General features: G+C 41.7%; 2 protein-coding genes across 15 annotated transcripts in view; both read right to left on the bottom strand.

Annotated features, from left to right (window-relative positions):
- l1cam (L1 cell adhesion molecule) overlaps positions 1–10107 on the bottom strand; it is a 51412-nt gene extending 41305 nt beyond the window's left edge. For all 3 annotated transcript variants that reach the window (XM_005801366.2, XM_023339137.1, XM_023339132.1), the window contains exon 1: positions 9966–10107. The gene's annotated coding sequence lies outside the window, so the exon portion shown is untranslated. The remainder of the gene's footprint in view (positions 1–9965) is intronic.
- Positions 10108–23154: 13047 nt separating this feature from the next.
- The window catches only part of huwe1 (HECT, UBA and WWE domain containing 1, E3 ubiquitin protein ligase), a 40959-nt gene continuing 40118 nt past the window's right edge, over positions 23155–23995 (bottom strand). For all 12 annotated transcript variants that reach the window (XM_023337397.1, XM_023337458.1, XM_023337447.1 and 9 more), the window contains one exon: positions 23155–23988. In XM_023337397.1, coding sequence (XP_023193165.1) covers positions 23886–23988 — 103 coding nt within the window. In that variant the 3' untranslated portion in view covers positions 23155–23885. The remainder of the gene's footprint in view (positions 23989–23995) is intronic.

The following is a 23995-nucleotide window of genomic DNA, read 5'->3' as shown; positions in this document are numbered from 1 at the left end:
CCTCTGATCTGAGAAGACCACAAGATCCCCAGAATAAATAATTTGTTTATTATGGAAACGAACAGTTGGGTTCCTCCCGCCCAGACCTGCTAACTCCACCATGACCTGATCTCAGGTAAGCAGAAGTCGGGGGAATGGTGCCTGGATGGAAGTCAGAGACATTTTTTCTTTTATCTGCAGGGAGAGGTGAAACCAGCATTTCTGACACCTGTGACAACAGACGGATCAAAACACAGAGAACAGCTCAAAGCCCTGTCACTATAGCTTACTGTTTGCTTCTTTGTCTGCACGGTAATAACAAGGCTGGTCAAAACAGTGCTCACATTAGACAAAGATACAAAGGGACATGGGATGTTGGGCATAAGAAAAACAATTGTGATGAAGATGAATAAATACAAGTATGGAGAATAAAGTCTTTACTAACTATTGGAGGCATGCATCTGCCTCAGCACTTACCGCCGTTATCATCAGCAGAGGATCTTTACCCTCCCATTCCTCTATTAGCCGCCTATTTATCTAACCACATTGTCCTCCTCTTCACTAATACTTCCTGGCTATTGCCCTGAGAAGGAGCAAACTTTAGTGCTTTCTATTAAGATTGTTACTGATAGAAAATGTCCATTCATTCTCTCAGCAGCCGCCTCACCTTCCTGAACGAGGCCCGGAGGATTTAAGCCTTTCCTTCTGTTTATAATTACCTCATTAAGCTCATTAACAGTGTCCGGACCTTTCGGTCTGTTTTTTTCCCTTCAACTCCTTGGGGTTTGTTTTCACAAAACCGCCTCCCTCTGACATCTGCACCCCTCAGTTTTCTTTCTTCTTGTTGCTTCTGTGTTTTCTCCCAGGGGGATTACCCCATTCATCCTGTCTTCACACTGACAAGAAACCTCGCCCCAGATGCCTGCTCAGCGCTCCCTGCCACATCATTATGTCAAAAGGACTCAACAAACGTATTTACCTTGCCATTGCAAGTGTGGTCACAGAAACGTCTCAGATCTGTCTTGGCGTAAACAGACAAGATGCGCTGTCTCATTATTGCGGCTTGGGCTTGTTTTGCTGTTCCGTGGCCGATTAAGTCTAATGAATTCAGAGAGCGAACCCAAACAAATCCAACTCGGTCCTGATTAAAAAAAAAACAAGAAAACATCAGACCAATCTTGCAGGAACGGCTACACAGACATCATGATTCTGTACAGAGAAGGATGAGGCAAAGTGACTCTGGTTAGAATAAAACAAGGGATGGTAGATCTTCTTTTAGTAATTATGAAGAACACTGTGAAGGTAACATTATGTAACCCCTTTTATTCACTTTTAAATTCTATAAAATGTGCACAAGACTTACAAAACTAACAGAACCTTGCAAAACTATTAACACCCCTAATTTTTTTCTTATTTTATTAGGATTTCAGGATTTTCAGATCAACAAATGAATTGTATAGGAAGGAAACTGCATTTTAGACCAAACAGTTTGTTAAACAATAACCTACTGTACATCACTTATGGCAATCTGCAGCAAGGTCTTTCTTAGAGCTCGTCTTAGACAATGATTTCCTTCTTTCCACTCTTTACTTGTAAAGTGCATGACTCACACAGTTGCATTGACAAATGGTCCCACCTGAGCTGCGGCTCTACGCAGCTCCTCCAGCTCGTAGAGATTTTAAACCTTGCAACAACGTTTTAAAACCTGTTATTGGTTTAATGCAGTCAATAATTTTCCTTGACCTGTCGGAGGTGTTCCTTGATTCCCTGTTTGCTAGCAAAAGTTCTCTAACAAACCTTTGAGGCCAAATAGCGACTTTTGAAGGAAATTGGAAGCTCTGGATATTTTTAGTGGCATCTGAGTAAAGAAGGCTGACTGCAAATATACGCAGCAGAGATGGTTTTAGATCTCATGCTTCATATCTTCTGAGCGCTTCACACCTGTCTATCTGCATCCAAATCCTCTACAGATATGATGTGGGTTAAAATAAGACATTTCCCAGATATCGCTTCTGAAGATCCCCTTCCTCTTTTCTTAATCTTCTCATATTTCCTTTCTCTTTTAAATGTTTTGCTTCCACTTCACTTGGATCATTCTCCTGCAGCTTGTAATCCTATTTTGCTCGTCTTTTCTCACCATCCCCCATCTTTGTCTCCAGCCCTCTTGCCTCACGGTACCCCGTTTTAACCTTGTCTGCCCCCTAGTCTGCTGTCCTCCAGCCAGCGCCTGCATGCCTGCGGTGGGTGTAGTGTGTAATAGGATGGCACAGTAGGTGCGATTAAATTAAGCAAGTGTATGGGGATTACAACCCACTCCAAACGTGATCCATTCCCACGCTTTGTAATCCATCTCTAATGAATATATCATGGCTGACACAGCAGATAAAAAACTGCCTGCAAGAACCTCCAGTCACAACAACGCACCGAGACACAGAAAGGAGACAGAACCAGACAGCTTGTTTTCTTGCAGCTCCAACTCGAGGATGCTGCGTCAGTGTGAGTGTGTCTGTGTTTTAAGCCCCATCTGTTTCAGTTATCGCTGGTTTAAATGAAGTCTAGTTCTGGAGTGGGGAAGTGCCAAGCAAAGCCACAATCAATATCTTTAGGTGTAAACACACTAAATAAGAGAGCCATTAGGTGGATTCATAACTCTCAGAGGACTTTTTTTTATTTTTTACATGTGAGAGAAGAATGTGCTACACTACTGACAAACACAACAGCAGCTTTAGTGCTATGTTCTGTTTTTACTGCCAGGTTTTAATCACGCTGCTTCATTTTCATTCAGCATCAGTCTAGTTCACAATTAGAAAGTCAAATGTCCAAACTTTGAGAAAACATTGATTAGGGAAGTAAACTCTCTGCAGTACAGAGTCAACATTGCAAGCCAGTTTGTCCCTTCAGGGAACATTAACGAAAAAAATTTAAAAAATCATGCCAATAATTTATTGACTGTTCCACTTCATAGCCAAAATGTAAATGAATTTCAGAAGAAAAAAAGAACAATTTCATCAGCTTTGAGAATAGTTCACAACATTTGGATTAAAATGTCCAGCAGTGAATATAAAATATCTCCAGTGGCAACACATTTGCATGTGTTGCCACTGCGGTTTATTGGAGGATTATGGAGAGTAACAATAAAAGTGTTTTATTGAATCTAACCATTGGCCAACACAAAAAAGTGAGCAAGTATGAAAGTCTTTCCAAGGGCACGAAAGAACATTTATATTTTCAAAGGGTGAATCCGACCAGAAAAAACACACACTACAGATAAATAATGAATTGCAAAAAACCCCCGAAAGCCCCCTTTATAAACCTCAGCTGTGTTGTAAAACATAAAGCAAAGCACCAGCACTGCAGTACAGAGATATAGTATACTCCAAGTTTCATTAAAAATGCAGCCAGCCTCTTAGCAACAGATCAATAAATTAGTAAACCAATGTCCCTTTAATGAAACACCCTGTGAAATGTAATGAAAATCAGAAACAAGTAATAACACATAAAGTCCCCAGAGAGTCCCAATGTCACTACATAGGCAGTAGTGTCAAAGATATCGATATCGGTTAATAAGTGCATTAAACTGAATCATATTGAGATATATCAGCATTTTATATATATTGAATGTTAAATATTTAGACCTCTTTACATTGATAACAAACAAAGCACTTTTTATATTTATTGTTTTAGATTGGACAGAAGTTGCACTTAAGTTAATGGGGGATGCTGACATCACATAGGATTAGTCAATTATGTCTGCTTTTTATTACTCTGCAAGTTCATTTTTTTATTATTTTTGCATACATTTATGATGTTTTAGCCATATGTTTTAGCTTTATATTAGCTTTGGAGCCAGGTTTAAAATAATGAGATGATACAGTAATTCTCAAACTTTAACAAACACGTAAAACCTCAGAGTTTGCAAGTACGAGCAGAGTAACAGACACATTTAACTCATGACACGATGCTGACTTTTCTTTTGTTTGATGGAAGAGATTTAATTGTTCAAGTTTTGATTCGTTAAACTTTACTTACAAGTTATAGTTTCATGTTCCAATTTGGAAATAGGCATGAAGTGTCCTGAATGGAGGGCATGTTTTGTGTGAAGGCAAATACTTCATTTAAAATCCCAGAAATACATAATTGTCTGCCTTTTGCTCTTTTTTTTTTTGGCTTTTGCTAATTGCTAGCTTGACGCAAAAGTAAAGGTCACCTAAGCTTGGTTTTAATGTATTTAAATTTTTATGGGTATTTCATTTTCAAAAAAGTCTGCAATTTTCCCATTATATTTTCAAGGGTAAGCTAATTTTGTAGACTTAAAATTTGTTTATCGTTTGGTAAATTCAGTCAGGGTCAATTCACAGACAAAGTTTAAACTGTAAGCAGATGCTAAGCTGATCTTGAATCCCATTACTGGTGTTCAAGGCTTTATTTATGTAAAGTAAAATTTTATTTGACTCAATTTTGGCCAACTTATTGGAGACTTTAACACCCATATGCTGAAACAGAAACATTAATGATTCTCTGTGATGCCATTACTGCATTCAACACTCCAGCTGAACCCTAAATCTATCCAACCATTAGCCATTTAGCTAATATTTTTAACCAATGCTACCACAAGATTGCTATCTTTTATAAATAAAATCCTCTAACCCAAGTCTTTAATTGATGCATAGTCATGTCATTCATCTCTTGGCTCATAGGGATCGTGATTCATCCTTTGCAGACAAAGTATGTAAAGAAAAAAATCTTTGACTATCAACAAAAGAGCTCATAAAAACAGACAGTCGTTTTGGGAGACACAGAATCAGTTCAGTCTAATGATAGTCGCCGTCGTGGACAATAAAGCCTCTTTGACGGAGCTGACTGTGGACCAAACCCAGTGACACTGCGGGGAATTCTCTCTGTGACCGAAACAAAGACATAATTTTGTCAGAGACAGGAAAAAAAAAAGATGAGGATGGTGTCAGAGGGGCAAACAGAATGACACATATGGAGCTTCCTGTCTGTCATAATTTATGTTTGATGCGCAGTTTTACTGTCGCGTTGTGTTGCGGGCGGCTGCATTTGTTTTCCCAGTTCAACAGCACATTTTCAGGAAACTGCCTTATCGCAACACAATCCATGTGTTATCTTAGTTCCTGCATTAAGGCAGCACAAAGTTCAGCATTATTGAATGCTCAAAAGGAATGCTTTGGTTTGGGGGGTTTTCTTATTGCTTTGCCAGTAATTAATTTCCTGGCTGGTTTCAAGGAGCTTTGTCATTTTAAGTGCCCATATCTTCCTTGATGCCCAAAGGAATTCTGCGCTTCTCACCCTCTCCGTACCACCGCTATGAAAGCTACAATTAGGCAATTCACTCTGACAGATTAAATTCGTTCTCATACATGACGCCTCTGTTTGAGTCATCGAAGGTTCAACAGGATTGAATTTATGAGTCTTTATGACTCTTTGTCTGCAACGCTCTTTCTGGGAAGGCTAACGTGAGCCATTATTTTGATTAAGATCTCAATGTTTTCGACACTGCGTAAATGCTGATACGGCTTTTGAAATAAAACAAACAGAAGGGAGGTGATTTAGGGTATGAAAATTGAATAACTAAAGTTGTAGAAAGAGGACAGTTATTTTTTAAAGATTAAATCAGAAAGAAAAGAAAATAAAAACAGACTGCTTCTTTCTTCAGGGTTTCCTACTGCTTCCTCGTGTCACCTTTGCAGATTTTGGTCGCACCCCTCCTGGCTTCCTTCCCCTTCCTCCTGTATTCCCTCTAATCATTTACCGCAGCTCGCCTGTCAATCCACCTGACCCTTAGCTCCCTAAATCACCACAATGTATTCTGCACCAAACCCTGACAGCATGTCGACATGATCCCGTGCTTGACATCCAGTGGGCTGACTCCCATCTGCACAAATCTAAATCAAAAAGCCAAGCCCCAACCTGAATAGGGGGATAAAGGGAGTGGCTGTGGCTTTTAGTTTGCCAGCATCCTGCAGGTGCACATGGATCCCAACGCTGAACTACAAGCACAACTTCCCAAAGAAAGATACGAGCGTACGAGCCTTCAGAGTTTGTAACTAAAGCCATCGTCCTTAAAGCTAACACCGCTGAGTATGTGGTTTGATCATCAGCCGACGCTTAAGTAATGAGGGCAGAGAGGAAACATTAAAGAATGTTTAACTTGGTGCCCTGCATCGGAGTGTTTGTTTGCAACAGACGCTGTGCGCCTCAACTGTAGCTTGTGTGTGTTCATGTAAATGCGTTTGATGAGCAGGATGGCAACACAGATGTCCTGCGGCTATAACAGGTGGCACAGGAGCAGCAGAGAAGATCTGACCCTCTCTGACCCGGAGCTGCACCTTCCCTCCCACACAGCGCCAGCTCGGCACTTCAGCACAGAGCCGAAGGACTCTTAGAAACCAGGAGACGGCAGAGAAACCAGTCAGCTTGAGGCGAAAATAGAAAGATTTAACCAAACATTGTTCATGGTTTCTCTTCACTTCAATTGCAATCCTTTGTAAAACATAAACTAACCTAAGAATAAAGAAAAAAAACTGCAGACATCAGCTTCTTTTGGACCCTGTCTCCTTCAGGTAAGATAACAGTTTAATACAGCATGTTTTCCTCGAGGCCTTGCTTCTTTTAAAACTCTGCCAGATCCTGTCAGTACTTGCGGAGGACAAAGATAGATGAAGTTAGAAATCATCTGCTGACTAGAGTCGCACAATTTCCAGCACAACTCGAAATTCCGGTCTTTTTCTGATAAGTGCAGGCATCATCACTAAGCTACCAAAAGTAGCTCCAAGGCACAATTCACAGAGCGGACACTGTAAGGAATTGCTACAGTCAGTTATTTGGAGATGTTCCAAAAAATAAAATAAAAAAAGTCACAAGAAGGTATGCAAAAAGTTGAAAAAAGAAAAAGATATTTTCAACAACATATATGGAAAGGTCTGTTATTTATTCCTTAATGAATGGTCAACAGTAAGAAGATATTTATACTATAAAGTTCTTAAAAATGAATTTAAACCCAATTAAATTGGTATTGTGAGGTGAAAGCTTTACAAAACATCAACATCAGTGATCAGCCACACATTTCTGATTGGTGCACGTAAAACACCAAAAGTCCACATTGCTCTCCATATTTTTTAGATAGATAGATAGCATTTATTGTCATTGAACAGAATTCAACGAAATTTCCATTGCAGCTCCCGTGCAAAAGGTCAAATATATACAGTATAAATAAGCAAACACACAATAATAATAATAACAGTATATACAACTAAATTAACTAAAGGCACTCAACCACACCAAAGAAGTAGCAGCAGGTCCAATTATGGCAAAGTACAGATAATGTGACAGTGCAAAGTGCAGAACAATATGGCTGTGTGGGGGTGGGGGATATGTATGTGTGACTGCGAGGTTATGATATGTGTGGGAGGGGGGGGCGGCAGGGAGTAATGGCTCTGACGGCTGTGGGGAAGAAACTGTTTCTCAGTCTATTTGTTGTAGTCCGTATATTCCTGTACCGCTTGCCTGATGGCAGCGGCACAAACAGTCTGTGGCCCGGGTGGCTGGAATCCATGGCTATGGATCCAGCTCTCTTCTTGACCCGGTCTGTGTAAATGGAGTCCAGGTCTGGGAGGGGGCATCCCACAATGCCTTGTGCTGTTCTCACCACCCGTGTCAGTTGTTTCCTCTCCAGTGCTGTGCAGCTACCATACCACACAGTCATGTTGAGGCAGAGGATGCTCTCGATCATCGCCCTGTAAAAGTTCACGAGCAGCCGTGAGGAAAGTCCAGCCCGTCTCAGTTTCCTGAGGAAGAAGAGCCTTTGTTGTGCTTTCTTCACCAGGTGGGAGGTGTTTGTGTTCCAGGAGAGGTCAGACGTGATGTGGAGGCCCAGGAACTTGATGTTGTCCACACGTTCCACCACTTCTCCATCTATGAGAAGGGGAGTGTGATCCGTCCTCCTGGACCTTCTGTAGTCCACAATGACCTCCTTGGTCTTCCCTGTGTTCAGCACCAAGTTGTTGGCTGAACACCACTGAGTGAGCTGCAGAATCTCCTCTCTGTAGTGGGTCTCGTTGTTGTCTGAAATGAGACCCACTACTGTTGTGTCGTCCGCGTACTTCACGGACTTCCTCCACCGCCCTCCTCTGTCTGGTTTTTGCTGCGTCTCTGTTTCTCTCCTCACATAAATCCTGGTTACCATCAGTCTCTACGATGGAACTGTTCAATTAGGCAGTCGGCGTCAGACTGGAGATTACTTTGTGCACCAAATTGAAGCAGGGGTAATCATAGACTGCAAGTCCAGCTACTGGCTAACAACAGAATCTCTGCTGCACCAGAATCTCCCATGACGGCCCACAGATTTAGCCGCCACTGCCACACAAAACTCACAGCATTGAACAGTATGATAATGTGGCCAGCAGCGGGTCTCTAGGGGAGGCAACGCTTCCACAGAGAGGATCCATAAAATCTGACTTGTTGACTGCAAGGCGCCATTCAGCGACTGCATCTTCATCTATTGTGTGCTGCATGTTTATGGATGTTGCACAGATGGCAACAAGCCATTGTTGGGTGCAAGGGGCCTTCCTGCTTCCTCCAGAACCACAGAGGGGGCTCATCTGGGACAACCAAGACGCAGAGGGAGCTCAAACATGCACCGGCATGATGTTTGCCAGCAATTTTAATCATCACAGTATCAGACGTGTTTGTGCTCAATGTGTCTACAGAACACCAGAGGAGAGATAACAACCAACTCACATGCATAGAATAACTGCTTCTGATCTAACAAAACTGGTAGAAAACGTTTTAATATGATTGTCAAAAGGACATCCAACAGGCGGGTGACAGCAGGCATCTGGAAGCGCGCAGCCAGGTGACTTCCTCCTTTTTCTGTGGAACACCTCCACCGTCTGCTGCGTGCACTGCCCCACCCTTTTTCCTTCTGTGGCTCCTTCAGACTGAACGTCTCTCTTATTTCCCCTCTCCTGTTGATATCTTAATCTTTTCTTGCTTCCTTGGCAATTGTTCTTCCACTTCTTTCTCTTTGCACCATTTCAAGAAATTCTGCCCTGACAATCAAATCCTCTGCAGAAGATCACGTAGTTTGTTCTGCTGTGTGCGTATTGCCGAGTTTCATCCTCTGCATCAGTGAAATTCCTCACACGCGCATCGCAATCAAGGGCTGTACTTAACATTGAGCCACGCAGCTATTAGCTGGGGGAGGGGAGGATATGATTGAAATTTAAAACTGCAAAAACGAAGGAGGGAAAATTTAGGAATGTAAGAATTGCTCCCAGTTTTCCAAGAATGATGGGTTTTTTTACATATCACATGCTGTTGTAAATGCATACCAACACAGCCAAACCAACAAAAAAAAAAAAAAAAACAGAAAAATACAAAAACACAGTTTTCAGTGTATCATTTTTCAAAACTTTCACCACATCAGATAACAAAGTGCACATGAGATGGTTTTAAGCAGAAATTATGGGCAGCCAGACATAATCGAGATGCTACAAATGTTCCCCAGCTAAGTATTTAATATTATTGTCAAATGGGACCCTGTTGCATGCAATGCACTCAATGCAAAATTTAAATGCTGCAATATAGAATATTTCGCAAAAACAAAGTAAAATGTGACTACATGACTCTGTTTTCCAGTGTTGCGGTTACCACTTTGCTTTTTTTTTTTTTTACAAGTAAATTAAAATTACTTTCAAGTAAATGAATGTAAATTGCAATGTTTACTTGTAATTGACCCCACAAAGGGGGCGGGAAAGTCCTGCTGCTGCAACTGCAGGTAAAAGGCTGTTAGTGATTTCCATGAAGCAGGTGGAGGATAGTGACAGAAGACGAGGCAAAGGTGAGATGCCACAACAAGCTGCCTCCACCTAACAACCTAATTAGACCCATCATCCCAGTTCACCGCCACTCCGTTTCCATTAAATGACAATCGGCCGCCTCTCGTCTGAAGAAGATCTTCTTACCTCCAGAGTGATGCTCCTCCAAGCCGGCAGCTCCTGGCGTCCCTTTTTCCTCCCTCTCCTCCTGATCTACTTGTGTCTTTTCTTCCTCCTTTCTGTGAAATTGATTGTGCCCTCTCTACTCTCCCCTCTCTCTCTCTGCTGATGCTGCAGTGATAGAAAAACACACCCTCCTTTGGCCGCGCTCTCTTCCTCCTCTCCCTGACTCTCATTGGCTGCCTGTTAGGGGTGACATCACCCTTCTTCTTTGCCTGCCTGCCTCCCTTTCTCCTCCTCCGTTCCCTCCCTGCCTACCTCTCTCTCTCTCTCTTCACCTCAGTTTCTGTGGATTCTGACCATTCCTTTATTGTGCTTCTCTTCCATCCTCCCTCCTGTCCCATATGCACCCATTTCTCTTTACACGGTCAGGGTTATTACATCCAACAGCTTCCCTTATTTTGGTTCTGAAAGCAGGTATGATGATGCACACTGAGAACATTGCCTGTGGCCCTTTAACACTTCTCTGTTCTGCTGCTGCTTCATTTCAGGCGCTCATGTTCACATATCACAAATATATTTGCTTTTCAAAATTTTTCCACGCCAACTTTTAATTCACTAGATGACGACATTCAACAGAGATTCAGCTCTGTAAACATTGCCGTGCTGAATGTTATATAACGAATAAAAAAAATGCGTCAGGAATCAGTTTTGTCCCTTATCCAAGTTGGGATGATGATGGTGGCGGTGCACAGATTTCTGGGTAATAAAGAGCTGTGAGGTCTAGGGATCTCTTGGCTGTGCTCCTCATTGTTGCCAGAGAGAAGATAACAGAGTTGTTAAATGTCATTGGGCGGCTTTAATCCAGCACACACGCTGATAAAGATCTTTTGTTTGACATGCTTTTATCTGCTGCTCCCTGATTAATACTAATTTATGTTTTCCGTCGTTTGGCTCTGCTCCCCCTGCAGCTTTATCTGCTTTACTGATATTTTCAATGCTCTTTCATTCCCTTTGAACAAACTGTATAAACAGGTGCTTGATGTTTGTGAAGTCCCCACTTCCCCCACCCTCCTCCAGAAGCCCTTTAAATCCTCTAAACAATTGCCACCCCGCTCAATTTCACACTTCTTCGACTCAAAGCAGCCGGGAAATTTTTCATTTGTTGCCTGCAGACGGTTGAGCTGTTTACCTCTCACTGTTATCAGATTACACCTGCGACAACTTCAGGCTTTATTCTCTGCGTTAACGCTCGAGCCTGAAGCCTTTGAGCACGTGAGTAAACACAGCGAAATTTAGCAGATATCAAAAAGACGGGAGGGCTTTTTGTTTTTTGGAGTAACTCTCCGAGTCCCTTGTTAAAGTTAAGAGAGGTCGTCGCCTTCCCTCTGACACTTGGGTTGAGCTGTAGAGAGATTTCCTGATCCAACCCAGTGATTTTATGTACAATATTCAGTTTAGGACTGTAAAATAATAAAGAGTGAAGGTTTTAAACTGAAGGTGATAAACAGTAGTCTGTATTCATTCAGTCTTGCTCCCTTTTTCTGGACAAAAAAGAGAGCAACTGGCATTAAATGTCTGCAGGTTAATCCCAATACATTTCATAAACATTTAGATCAATTACGGAGATGAACAGTTGATTGTGGGTCAGATTCCCATTTTGGGAAGTCATACAACGAGCTACGATCCCTCTTGATCAAATTAAAATTAAGCATGAGCAATCTCCTGTTTTTTTAGTCATATCATTACATTTATTTACTGTAGATTGTGAGTGGATTACAGAAAAGTGCTTTGAATAAACCATTTTCAAAGCAGGTACAAAATGTCATCATATGTTCAATATGAGACGTCCTGCAGATCCATTTGTAGACAAAAATGTCAAGTATGAAAAGACTAAAACTTCAAAAGTCCATAATAACAAAGGGTTCAATTGACCGGCAACAACAAAAATACAGAGGTGCACTTGCATCGAATACTTCTGTCCTTGCTTCTGAAATAAGAACAGAGACAATTAGCCCAGTCACACACATACAGTCCACGTCTCTTCCTAAAAATAAAGCTCAGAAATGAGGACATTAGCCATGTCCGGTCCTGAATCCCCCCCCCCCCCTCCCCGCTCCCGCCTCATTCCTGCTGGGTTGCTGCTGTTTTTCCATTGTGTTTCCCCAGCCTAAGGTCTGCCAGCGGGTCCATCTGCCCCCGGTGTCCACGGATCTGCCAGGCATTTGGACAAAAGCTGCCACAGCAGCAGACAGCATGGGAATAATGATGGATGGTGCGAGGCAGGTGAGAACCTCCGCCGCTGTTCCCAGCAGAGGGTTGATAGCTGAAGGGAGGCTGAGGCATGGAGGGTCAAATCTGTGTCTGCTCGGCTGCCAGGAAGGAAGACAATAACTAGGACAGGACATGAGGAGGAGGGTTCTTTCCCCTTAAGATATATTTAAAAATCAGTCCGAGACATTTTGCAGCAAAGCTATTAAAACTGAATCAGTGATCAGATGCAAGTAAATCACTTTTCATCTAGGAAAAAGATAGCTCTCTCAGATCGATCTGTTGTGAAAGCACTTGGACCGTCTCATCTCCTTAAGTCAAGAGCTTCATGTCTCCTCGACCTTAATGAGTAGACCTCTATTCTGCCGCTACATTCCCAGCCTTTCATGCGTGAAAGACTTTTTACCTGCCCACATTAGAGGATATCTTCCTGTCTTACTTCGTCCGGAGGTCTGAGCTGTGAGTCAAGAGTGAGAGAGACAGTTTATGAATGAACAACTCGAAGCCTGGAGTTGGAGGAAAAACAGATGCCGTCAGCAGAAGACGAAGAGACAAAGGGGAAGACGGTTCCATCAGCTTAAAAAGCCAAAAGCAATATAGAAAATGGCTGCAGCGAGGAGGAGGCAAGAACCCAGATGGAAAGCACAACACATTAACGTTCACAGAGGAAGAGAGAGAAGCAATACGCGGCTGCAACAAAGCACACCCAATGGCTGCTTTAATAGGCACATCTTACCTTCAGGTTGGACCTCTTTGGCATTCAGACCTGCCTTTGAATTGTTCACAGTGAAGATTCAGCAAGGTGTTGAAAACATTTAGAGATTTTAGCCCATATCAACATGATAGCATCACGCAGTTCCTGCTAGCTTCACATTCATGCAGAGATCTTCCTGGTACAGCACATTTCACAGATTCTCTCATTGGATTGAGATCTGCTGAGGAAGGTGGCCATGTAGTCATATAGGTATGGACATGGTCAGCAACAACACTTGGGAAGCCTGTTGCATAGGGCTGTGCAATAAATCAATAGCTATATACTGTATATCACAATAGACATAAAATACGTCTGTTAGAATGCTGAATGATTTCACTGAACTCTGACACAGAACCGCACAGCATTCTGGGGGATGTAGGCAGAGGAAAGGCTTTAGCTGCTCAACCTCTCAGTGTGAGCTAAGCTGGGTTAGTGGCATCAACTAACTCACTCACTCTTTGGTTGCCTAGCAACAACCTGCTCAGTAAGTTGCACAGCAGCAGTTTCATGTTTTGCCACCATAACAGAATGAAAAAAACCCCCAAAAAAACACCACATCTACTCCAAGGCTGGACATGTGGTGCATTCAGAGACGTTCAAAGACATTTGCATTGGAACATTTTACAAAAACTATGTGAAGAAGCTGACTCACAATGGAGCTTGTTGGATTTATCCATAGTTTTGTCCTGAAGATTTGGACAATTTCCCAGTTTTCCTGGGAAAAGGCCTTAGAAATGCTGCCAGGAAAGCTTCACAGTGTTGGGAAATGCAACAAAAATTTAAATATTTCCCCCGTGACATGACCAAACGTTCCCGATAAAGGGCTCTTTGTCAGTTTAATGCAACAAACATACAGCGTCTGTTAGCACATAAAACAAATTCAGGTTTTTCACAAGAATCAACAGAAACTAAGCAGATATAAAATATGCAATGGTTCAGATTAATTGTTTTGAGGTCGGCCAGTTTCACAGTCATTGTTGTAAACAAGCAGACACAACAATGGAAACGTCAGAGCTCTCATTTGACGTTTCTCCAAAACCGTATTTTCTATCAGCAAGAGCCTATCAGAGGGATTATTACCTAATCAGGGGTCATAATCAAATATTTCTTGAGAAGCAAAAGAATAATTTGAAACAGGGTCTAGCAAAAAGTCTTTAGTGAGCAGCGTAAAATTAAATTAGATGTGACATTTGAGCATTTTATGGTGTAGCATGAACCAGTTATAATGAATTTTAGGTACATTTGACACTGACAAACAAATACACCAATCCATCACAACTGCTTCTAAATTTAATGAAAATGCATTCACATTGAAAACAGCATATCAGTGATTATCATTTTGACTTCCGTTTTGTAGTTCTCGGGTTAGTGTTAATGTGACTAAGTACCAAAAAAAAAAAAAAGAGAGAAGCAGTCATAAACCAGAGCCAAGGATTAAAAGTGAGCTCTTTTTCTTCTAGATTACTTGGTATCTGATGTTGTCCTGGCTTTTGGAGAAGCATTGATCTGCTTAAAGTCATTATGTGGGCAGAAGGTCAGCCAGCCGATTCTGACCCGGAGTTAATCACTTGCTAATTGAAGGGAAATGACTCTGATTTAGTTTCCTGCCATCCTTCGAGTAGCCATGCAGCTAAGTGTGGCCAACACATACCATGATGAATGTGAACTGCGTATAGAAATCGTTTCCTTTTTTCTCTTCTTTTTTTACTTGGAGCTAATGCCTAGAGCTTCTTGAAAGCCATGCTTGACGTGGACATTTCTTCTCTCACTGGGTTATTCTTATATTGTCTCCAGGTTAGAAACATAAGACCCAATAACTATTAATTAGCTTAAAAAATGTAATTAATAAGTGTCAAAACATTTAAAAACTGAATCATCTGTAGAAGCCATCAAAGCAGAAGTTATCATACACTAAATATATATTCTTCAGGCATGATTGCGTTCCTAATATTTATTGATGTCTGGCATACAAAAATATTACATAACAGATCTAATCTAATAATCAAAGCAAAAATAAGATTTATCAAATTAGATTTTGATTACCCTCTCACCGCCTCCAGTGTTTAATGACCAGAACTGAAGAGAAGAGGAGGAGAAGTGTAGCGGAAAAGAAAATGCAACACCAGAAGATGGGTAATCATGGGAAGGATGTCAGATCAAACAAATTCAAGAAAGACAATATTTCTCAAGCTTCACGATGAAGTTCTTTCACATAAAATATTAACTCAAAAATTAGCAATCTTAGGAAATTCGAGAAAAGATGAGAAATGCAGCTATTGACATCTACTAGTGTGGAAAGATTCACAAAGCCATGTTTGAGGCTTTGTAAACAGTAACACAAAAACATCAAAATATAAAATACTGAAAACCTGGTCGGAGCTTCTTCTGCATCGCTGTGGCGTGTTGCGGAGGAGGTCAGCCTGCGGTTCTGTTGTGGAAGTCCAGGTCACTTCAGGTCATCTGCATTGTCGGGTCCGGTGCCTCTCATCTTCCTCTTAGTGACTTCATGTTGTCTCTATGGGATGCATGCAGGTCAGGTCGGTTTGACGGCTAATCAAGCACAGTAACACAGTGACCACTGAAACAGCTTTTGGTACCTTCAGCAGGGTGGGCAGCTGCCAATTCTTGCTGGAAAATGAAATCAGCGTCTCTGTGACGCTCATCTGCAGAGGGAAGCATTGAGGGCTCTATTGTTTCCTGGTAGAAGACTGCACTGTCTGTGGCCTTGATGTAGCAAAGAGAACCAACAATTTTCTTTCCCATTTCGCGCTGAAAGACTCATTTAAACTACTGAGGAAAGGTCAGGTTCTTTTTCTTAGCAAGACATTTTGGATGATGTCTCTGGTTTAAAAGAAACTTGTCACAATTTAACTTATAACGCGTCATCTCAAGGCACTTAACTACAAAACAAAATTCAATGTAATCATAGAGACAGATTCAAAGCTAAGTAAATATATTCTGATTTGACTGCATTGTTTGATGGTCATCTTAGGGTGATTGCATCAAATGAAGGGATTCGACAGTCATGCCTTATTCCATGGATCTGACTGATTGTGCCATTTCCCTCCATAAGTTTAAACAGCCTCTGCTTCGCAGCCCTCTCAAGACATTTAACACTGCTGCTTGTGCCTTTTTTGTGCTACACCTTTTCCTTCCACTCAACTTTCCATTAAAATTCTCAGATATAATTCTCTTTAAATAGCCAGCTCCTTTAGCAAACTCGCTTTTTGAATAAGAAAGGATTGGTCTTTATTGGTCTTTTGTACTATTCCACTTAAAAAAACAAATGTTTAGTTGTCAGCCATGATAGTGAAAATAAGGCAATCCACATCATTTGAGTTTCCTTTTGAGACATTTCATTGATATTTCTATACATAGAGATTCATATATATGGTGTCCAGTCACCTGGGTCTTTTTTTATACATGTTGCATAATGTATAATCTGAACACAGGGATGCCTCTGCTTATTTACAGATAATAAGTCATTTATTTAGGTGGAGCGTCTAACTGTTCTCTGGTTATTGCGACTTCTACATTACGTCTCTTCCAGTGGCTCAATATTACTTCTCCAAATGACAGCCTTAAGGAGCTGACCACATGACACGATCTCTAATGTGACAAGGCTGAGTTTCATGCACTGGCGCGTCTCTTCTAAAATGCCACAAGGTGCCCACCGCTGTGCCCCCGAGGGGAGGTGAGCCAGAGGCTTCTCGGGGAGGGAGCTGTAGACGGGTAGCAACTGCAGAGCCACGGAGGTAATAAAGACAATGACCTTTAACGTAGGCAGACTGTCAGTTCTAGTTCGGCGTGGACTGAGCAGCTTCTGTGCTCCAGTCCGAGAACAAAAGCCACACGCATCCAAACTGAGGGATCCATCTATCGGTGAAAAAGCCAAGAACTGAGTTCTGTCGTCGCTCTCCTCCATGAACTTCATCCTCACAGGCAGAGCAGAGACGGCAGCCTAATCAGGAGGTGGTGATGGCAACGCCGACAGATTGGGAATGTGACATAACACCCTCCCTAAGTTGTCACACTGCTGTCAAAACCGGGGGTGGTCCTGTCCACCTTGATATATCAAGCTTCTCCTTCGTCCACACGTCGGGTGTAAATGGTTCACAACAATTTGCTGTGAGAAGTTCCCAAAATAAAAACAAATCCAAAAAAAAGAAAAACGGGTGAGAAAATACAAAATCTTCCAGAGAGATACAGCGTTTTGAATATCTATGAAGAAAAATAAATTACTGAAATAACAAATTAAAGGGAATTTTGGAATTTAAGCCAAAGTGTATTATTCAATATTCATCAAGCCTTACTTCATTCCACCATTTTTGTAAATGAAATGCCTGATTGGACAAGAGGCTGATTAATTTTGCAGAGAAAGTTCAAAGCATTATGATCAGTTTCCTAAATGATTCTCATGATAATTTAAAAATTACACCATTTAGTCTAATGAACTGAATTTCTTTTCTCCCCTTTGCCCATATGAGCTCTGCACTAGAAGAAAAAAACATTTTATCATTTCACTGAGTGCTGTTACATGTGATTTATCCTATAGCCCCCGAAAGCAGCAGCACTAAAATGTATTAGGTTGAGATCCTTCTGGCTCATGTACAAAGTACTTATTATTAATTAACTCCACCTGCCTTCATTTCCTCCTCGGCTAAAGTGGCAAGAACAAGCATTTTAACTGAGCTCTGAGTTACAAGAAAAATGCACAAACTATTGATCAACCTAAAATACTGATGCACTCTGAATTTTTCACATCCTTCACTTTGATGCTCCTAATTGGGAAAGAGTGCAACATTAAAAGTTCCCCAATTAGAAAACAAAAGTCCAGGCAAAGAGAGCATTAATGACGGAAGAAGCCAGTAACTCTGGAGGAGCTTCAGGGAGCCACCGCTCAGTTTTAGGCATCAGATGGTAATAAGCCGTGAATTTAGAGAATCCAGCCTGGAGCTTGTTGAAACAAAGAACCTAAATCGCAACTTTGCAGGGATCCCAACAGTTTCATGTGATAAGATGAAACTAAAACGTAAATGTTTGATCTTTATGCAAGATTCTGTGTGTGGAAGACAACTATCAAAACATAAACCACATACCAGACTGAAAACTGATGGTGGCAGCAGCATCGTGCAGTGGGGAGGCTTTTCTTCAGCATGGAAGCTGGTCGGAGGTGATGGAAGATTAGCAGTTACATAAAGTATAAACCTGAAAGAAAACCTGTTGGAGGATCACCGTTTAGGAAAAGAATGACCAACACACAACCAGAGCTACAATGGAAAGCCTTAAAATCAAAAGCTGATGTTCAGAAATGCTTTCCTTGCAATCTGACTGGGGAGTTTTAGAAAGAAAAACATGCAAAGATTTCAGACAGACCTGAATAAACAGTCATTTTCTTTCCATATTAGGATGACGGACTACTTTGCATTGGTATATCACATAAATACATTGAACTTTGTTGTAGTTGTGAGGTAAAGTTGACAGGGTTGTTAACACCTTTGCAGGTGTCAAATATGTCAAATATGTAATAAAAATATGTAAGGTGTCAAATATGTAATTGAGCTGTGCAGAGGTTAAAGAAATAAGCAGCTCTAAAAATAAAAACATTAGAGTTGTTGCAACACTCAAACCATCTTTATCCAAAGGATCTCGACATCTCTAACTGACAGTTATAGGAAACTGATTACTTTTAACGTTGCTACACAATTTCTGAGAAATAACCAATTCTGTTTTTTTGAAGTTTGCAATGAAATCCTTTGCAATACAAATTCCATGCATGGATTATATTCCCATGTATTTGCAAATCAAAACCCCAAGACAGCAACAGATGCTTGAAGAACGCCGACATCAATTGAAGTCACAAGCGCTTCATAAATAAAATAATGTGGCTGGTCAACACATTTTGAAAAAAAATAAAAAAAATTCCTGCATGACAGCACTGTAATTTCATTCATCACGCCTCAGCACGCACCAAATCAGACATGGAGGCTTCCCTATTCTGCCACTGGTAGAGTTCAGGTTCCCTGGGTGAGGGCTGAGGTGGGGAGGGTTAAGTAAGCAGCAGAGAATCATCGGGTGGGTGGGCTGCGTTCGATCCCCACTGTTGTAGGGATTCCTCGGGCGGAACTAATTCAGCACGCAAGAGCGGTTAAAAGAAGGTGAATACACAGGGGGGACAACCGGGAGGAAAAGCGGGAGCGACAGGTTCAGGCATGCAAGAGCTGAAGTGGAAGGAAACCCCGAGCAGGCAGAACGCGCCGCTTTGGCTGCTGCGGCGGTTTCACAAAGCGATCCGTTTCCAGCCCCGGATGAAAGGAGACGTTTTTCCTACTGAAAACAGACTCTGCTGGAGAGCTGTGAACTTTGAGATAAACGGAAGGTGAAGAGTAGTTCTCGGTTTTTTTGTGGTTTCCAGAGAACTAAGCAGTGAATGGCAGGAGATCAGGATGCGCCAACAGGTGGTTCACTGAAATCTAAATTTCAGCGTCTAATCTCCTGAAACGATCTTGAATGCACCACGGTGATCTAAGACGCAGCCATCTTCATACATCTGAGATTTCACAAGAACACTCTTGAGGCTAAATTGTAAGCTGAACAGGTAAATATGCAGTCGTACTCAGCAAGTTAGAATATACACTGCTCAAAAAAATAAAGGGAACACTTAAACAACACAATATAACTCCAAGTAAATCAAACTTCTGTGAAATCAAACTGTCCACTTAGGAAGCAACACTGATTGACAATCAATTTCACCTGCTGTTGTGCAAATGGAATAGTCAACAGGTGGAAATTATTGGCTATTAGTAAGACACACTCAATAAAGGAGTGGTTCTGCAGTTGGGACCACAGACCACTTCTCAGTGCCTATGCTGTCTGGCTGATGTTTTGGTCAGTTTTGAATGTTGGTGGTGCTTTCACACTCGTGGTAGCATGAGACGGACTCCACAACCCACACAAGTGGCTCAGGTAGTGCAGCTCATCCAGGATGGCACATCAATGCGAGCTGTGGCAAGAAGGTTTGCTGTGTCCGTTAGCGTAGTGTCCAGAGGCTGGAGGCGCTACCAGGAGACGTGGAGGAGGCCGTAGGAGGGCAACAACCCAGCAGCAGGACTGCTACCTCCGCCTTTGTGCAAGAAGGAACAGGAGGAGCACTGCCAGAGCCCTGCAAAATGACCTCCAGCAGGCCACAAATGTGCATGTGTCTGCACAAACGGTTAGAAACCGACTCCATGAGGATGGTATGAGGGCCCGACGTCCACAGATGGGGGTTGTGCTCACAGCCCAACACCGTGCAGGATGCTTGGCATTTGCCAGAGAACACCAGGATTGGCAAATTCGCCACTGGCGCCTTGTGCTCTTCACAGATGGAAAGCAGGTTCACACTGAGCACATGTGACAGAGTCTGGAGACGCCATGGAGAGCGGTCTGCTGCCTGCAACATCCTTCAGCATGACCGGTTTGGCAGTGGGTCAGTAATGGTGTGGGTTGGCATTTCTTTGGAGGGCCCCACAGCCCTCCATGTGCTCACCAGAGGTAGCCTGACTGCCATTAGGTACCGAGATGAGATCCTCAGACCCCTTGTGAGACCATACGCTGGTGCGGTTGGCCCTGGGTTCCTCCTAATGCAGGACAATGCTAGACCTCATGTGGCTGGAGTATGTCAGCAGTTCCTGCAAGATGAAGGCATTGAAGCTATGGACTGGCCAGCCCGTTCCCCAGACCTGAATCCGATTGAGCACATCTGGGACATCATGTCTCGCTCCATCCACCAACGTCGCATTGCACCACAGACTGTCCAGGAGTTGGCGGATGCTTTAGTCCAGGTCTGGGAGGAGATCCCTCAGGAGACCATCCGCCACCTCATCAGGAGCATGCCCAGGCGTTGTAGGGAGGTCATACAGGCACGTGGAGGCCACACACAATACTGAGCCTCATTTTGACTTGTTTTAAGGACATTACATTAAAGTTGGATCAGCGTGTAGTGTTATTTCACTTTAATTTTGCGTGTGGCTCCAAATCCAGGCCTCCATTGGTTAATAAATTTGATTTCCATTGATGATTTTTGTGTGATTTTGTTGTCAGCACATTCAACTTTGTACAGAACAAAGTATTCAATGAGAATATTTCTTTCATTCAGATCTAGGATGTTGTTTGAGTGTTCCCTTTATTTTTTTGAGCAGTGTATGTGGCCTATCAGATTAAAAAGTATGTTCTGAAATAACCTTGAAGCAAATATTAAACTTTTCATTAAGCAAACATTTCTCTATGAATTTTTTTTAATGCTCTGATATACTCTAATTTGAAATGTCATTTTCATTACCTGCAAGTGGAAAATCATAACAGAAATAAAGGCTTTTAAACATCAATTTGTGTATAATCTGTTCCACTTATTGATGGTTTCTGAAATAAATTAGCTTTTTCAGTAATATTCTAATTTATTGAATGGGTCTGTATTGTATACTAGAATGTCATCAAAAAGTTAATTTATCTCAAAAAGTGAAGCAAATGTGAAGTGTTTCTCAATTAAATTAGATGAATATGGATTTAAGCACATAAAAACTTACACATGAAATGTTTTATAGAAAATATGTCCATGTATTGTACTATAGATGGTCTGTGCTACTTCTGCATAAATTACTGCACCAATGTGGCGTGACATGGAGATCAGAATGTCATGCTGCATCTAATCTAGGGTGCTTTTTTAGAATTCTCCATCTTATCTGCGTGGATCTGATGTCTCAACTTCCTCTGATCAATATCCCTATAGATTCCTTATGGTTTTCATAATGCTAGTTTGTTGGCTGATCAACAGGGTTACCATGGTCACGTTTGACAGTGCAGGCAGGCAACAGGTCCAGGAGTAAAAGAGAATCTGCAGAGGTGACCACGAAGTGCTCCAATATTTCTTATGCATGTGGTTCCTCCTTCCACTAAATCTTTCATGTTTGCCCTGAACTTCTTTAGCTGGTACACTAAATGTTGAGGGCATAGGTGACTGCCTGTTGGACGACTGTGCTGTCATTGTTCGTCCCCTTGACTGTGTGGTGCAGGAAAAAAAAAAATCAAAATTTCTGAATTAGTTTTTATTTTTCACTGGTGTCGATTCTCAGAAATCTAGGAATCGACAATCCTAACTGCTTCAGTAGAATGTAATGATCAACATTAGACATGTTTGAGACAGATCTGAGTTGAAATGCCTTACTGAATAAAGCACTGATAAGCTTTTGATGCTATTCCAATTTATTCAGTCATCTGTAGAGTAGCTCACAACTGGTTCCACTGCTCTCACCAACATCCCCAAGTGTGTTCAAAATATCGCCCATGTGCAGGTGGAACTCACTAATCTTGCAATGTCAACCAACCTGCCTGCTGTACCTGGTGTCCAGGTCCAGTCCTGCAGCTTTTAGAAGAGTCTCTGCTCAAACTCAGCTGATTCTAACAGTCCATCTATGTCCTCAGCATGCCAAAGATTTGCTGAGACCTGCAAATCAACCATCATTTGATTCAGGCACCAGGATGAGAACTAAAACGATACAAGCCCTCGAGGACCAACTTTGGATACAGAGATTTGAGTTTATCATCTATTGAGTAAATGTGTTTCTTATGACGGATTGTTTCCCTCACCCTTTAACATCCTGCTGTATGCTTGCTGCTTAAAAGTGAGAAGTACCGATCATGTGAACCACTTCACATCCGTAATGTTTGGATCTGATCAGTCAGACACAAATACCGCTTTAAATCCTGATGCACTAGTAAAATAGTGCAAAAAAAAGTTCCTGCGACGCGTTTGTAGAAGCTCGATAAAGATGGAACCTCCATTTTAGTGTTGTTAAAATATCCAAGCATGTTTTCTTATGATCTCAACTAAGCTTGAAAGTTCATTCACACAAGTATAAAATGTGAGCAAAGATCTATTTCTAGGTAAATGATATTTTAGAAAATGTCAGCTTCGCTGCCTCTTCCTCAGGAGTGAAGGATGCTCTGGAATCGGACACATTCAGGGACTGCAGGAAAAAAAAAACCTGTTAAGAAGTTTCAACCCTGAGGCTTCATGCAGTGCAGGATGACATCACACTGAATGGATTCATCGCTCCATCTGAAGTCCAGCTACGGAGGCTGTAGTCCGACACATTCAGTTGTAAAGAAATAAACTGCAAACAATGGCTAAAACACTTTTAAAGAGACAATGAATGAAATTTTATGCATTTATTCATGTAGTTATTCCACTCTGATTCAAAGGCTCAAGGCTGGGTCAGCGGTTTAATAGCCAAAAATACTCTAGAATTTATGGTTAATGTTTTTAAATCACTTTAAGGTTTTCTCTTCATTGTTTGTACCATCCTTCCTTAAAAATGCCACAAAACTTTGAAAAGTGCATTTTGGTGAATATCTCCAAAACTTTGAGTTGTTCATACACCCCCAACCCATAAAAATGTCCCCCATTGTCAAGGCTTGTGATGTCACAAATTTGCAACAGGAAACCACCAACATGTTTTTTTTTTCCCCAAAGGTTTTATAACCATCCTGTTCAAACAACATTCTTTTTTTTCTTTTTACACAGCCAGAGAACAAAAAAGATTGAACATAATAAACTCCCAAACCTTTTGTACAGAGAAATCAAACTAAATGAAGAAAACATCTCTTATTAGTCCATGAATCCTCGCTTGCATTTGCGATAAATTGGGAAGGGAGACACGAGCGTGTCCAAATGAGGCTCTCTGTGTTGTACGCAATATCAATCAGTCTATTTCACTCGCTGGTTTTATCGGTTTTATATGGAATAGAAACCAGCGAGACTAGGCCATTCAACAAGTAATCCAGTAATGTCTATGATAGTGTGTGCGTGCGTTCAGAGGTTATCAGTGTGAATGTGTCAGGAGTAGGCAAACTAATTAGGTGTATGCATGTCTGAGTCTCATGATTTAAGCCAGTCCGAACCCCTCTGAGCATTCCTGAATGGCCAACAGCAGCATGTGTCTCAGCTTCTCGTAGCTCTCGTAGGCTGGAAGGTCAAGCTGGTTAAAGCTGAGGA

Source organism: Xiphophorus maculatus, chromosome 1 (assembly GCF_002775205.1).
Source record: "Xiphophorus maculatus strain JP 163 A chromosome 1, X_maculatus-5.0-male, whole genome shotgun sequence".
NCBI lineage: Eukaryota > Metazoa > Chordata > Actinopteri > Cyprinodontiformes > Poeciliidae > Xiphophorus > Xiphophorus maculatus.
This window is presented reverse-complemented; position numbering and strand designations above follow the sequence as displayed.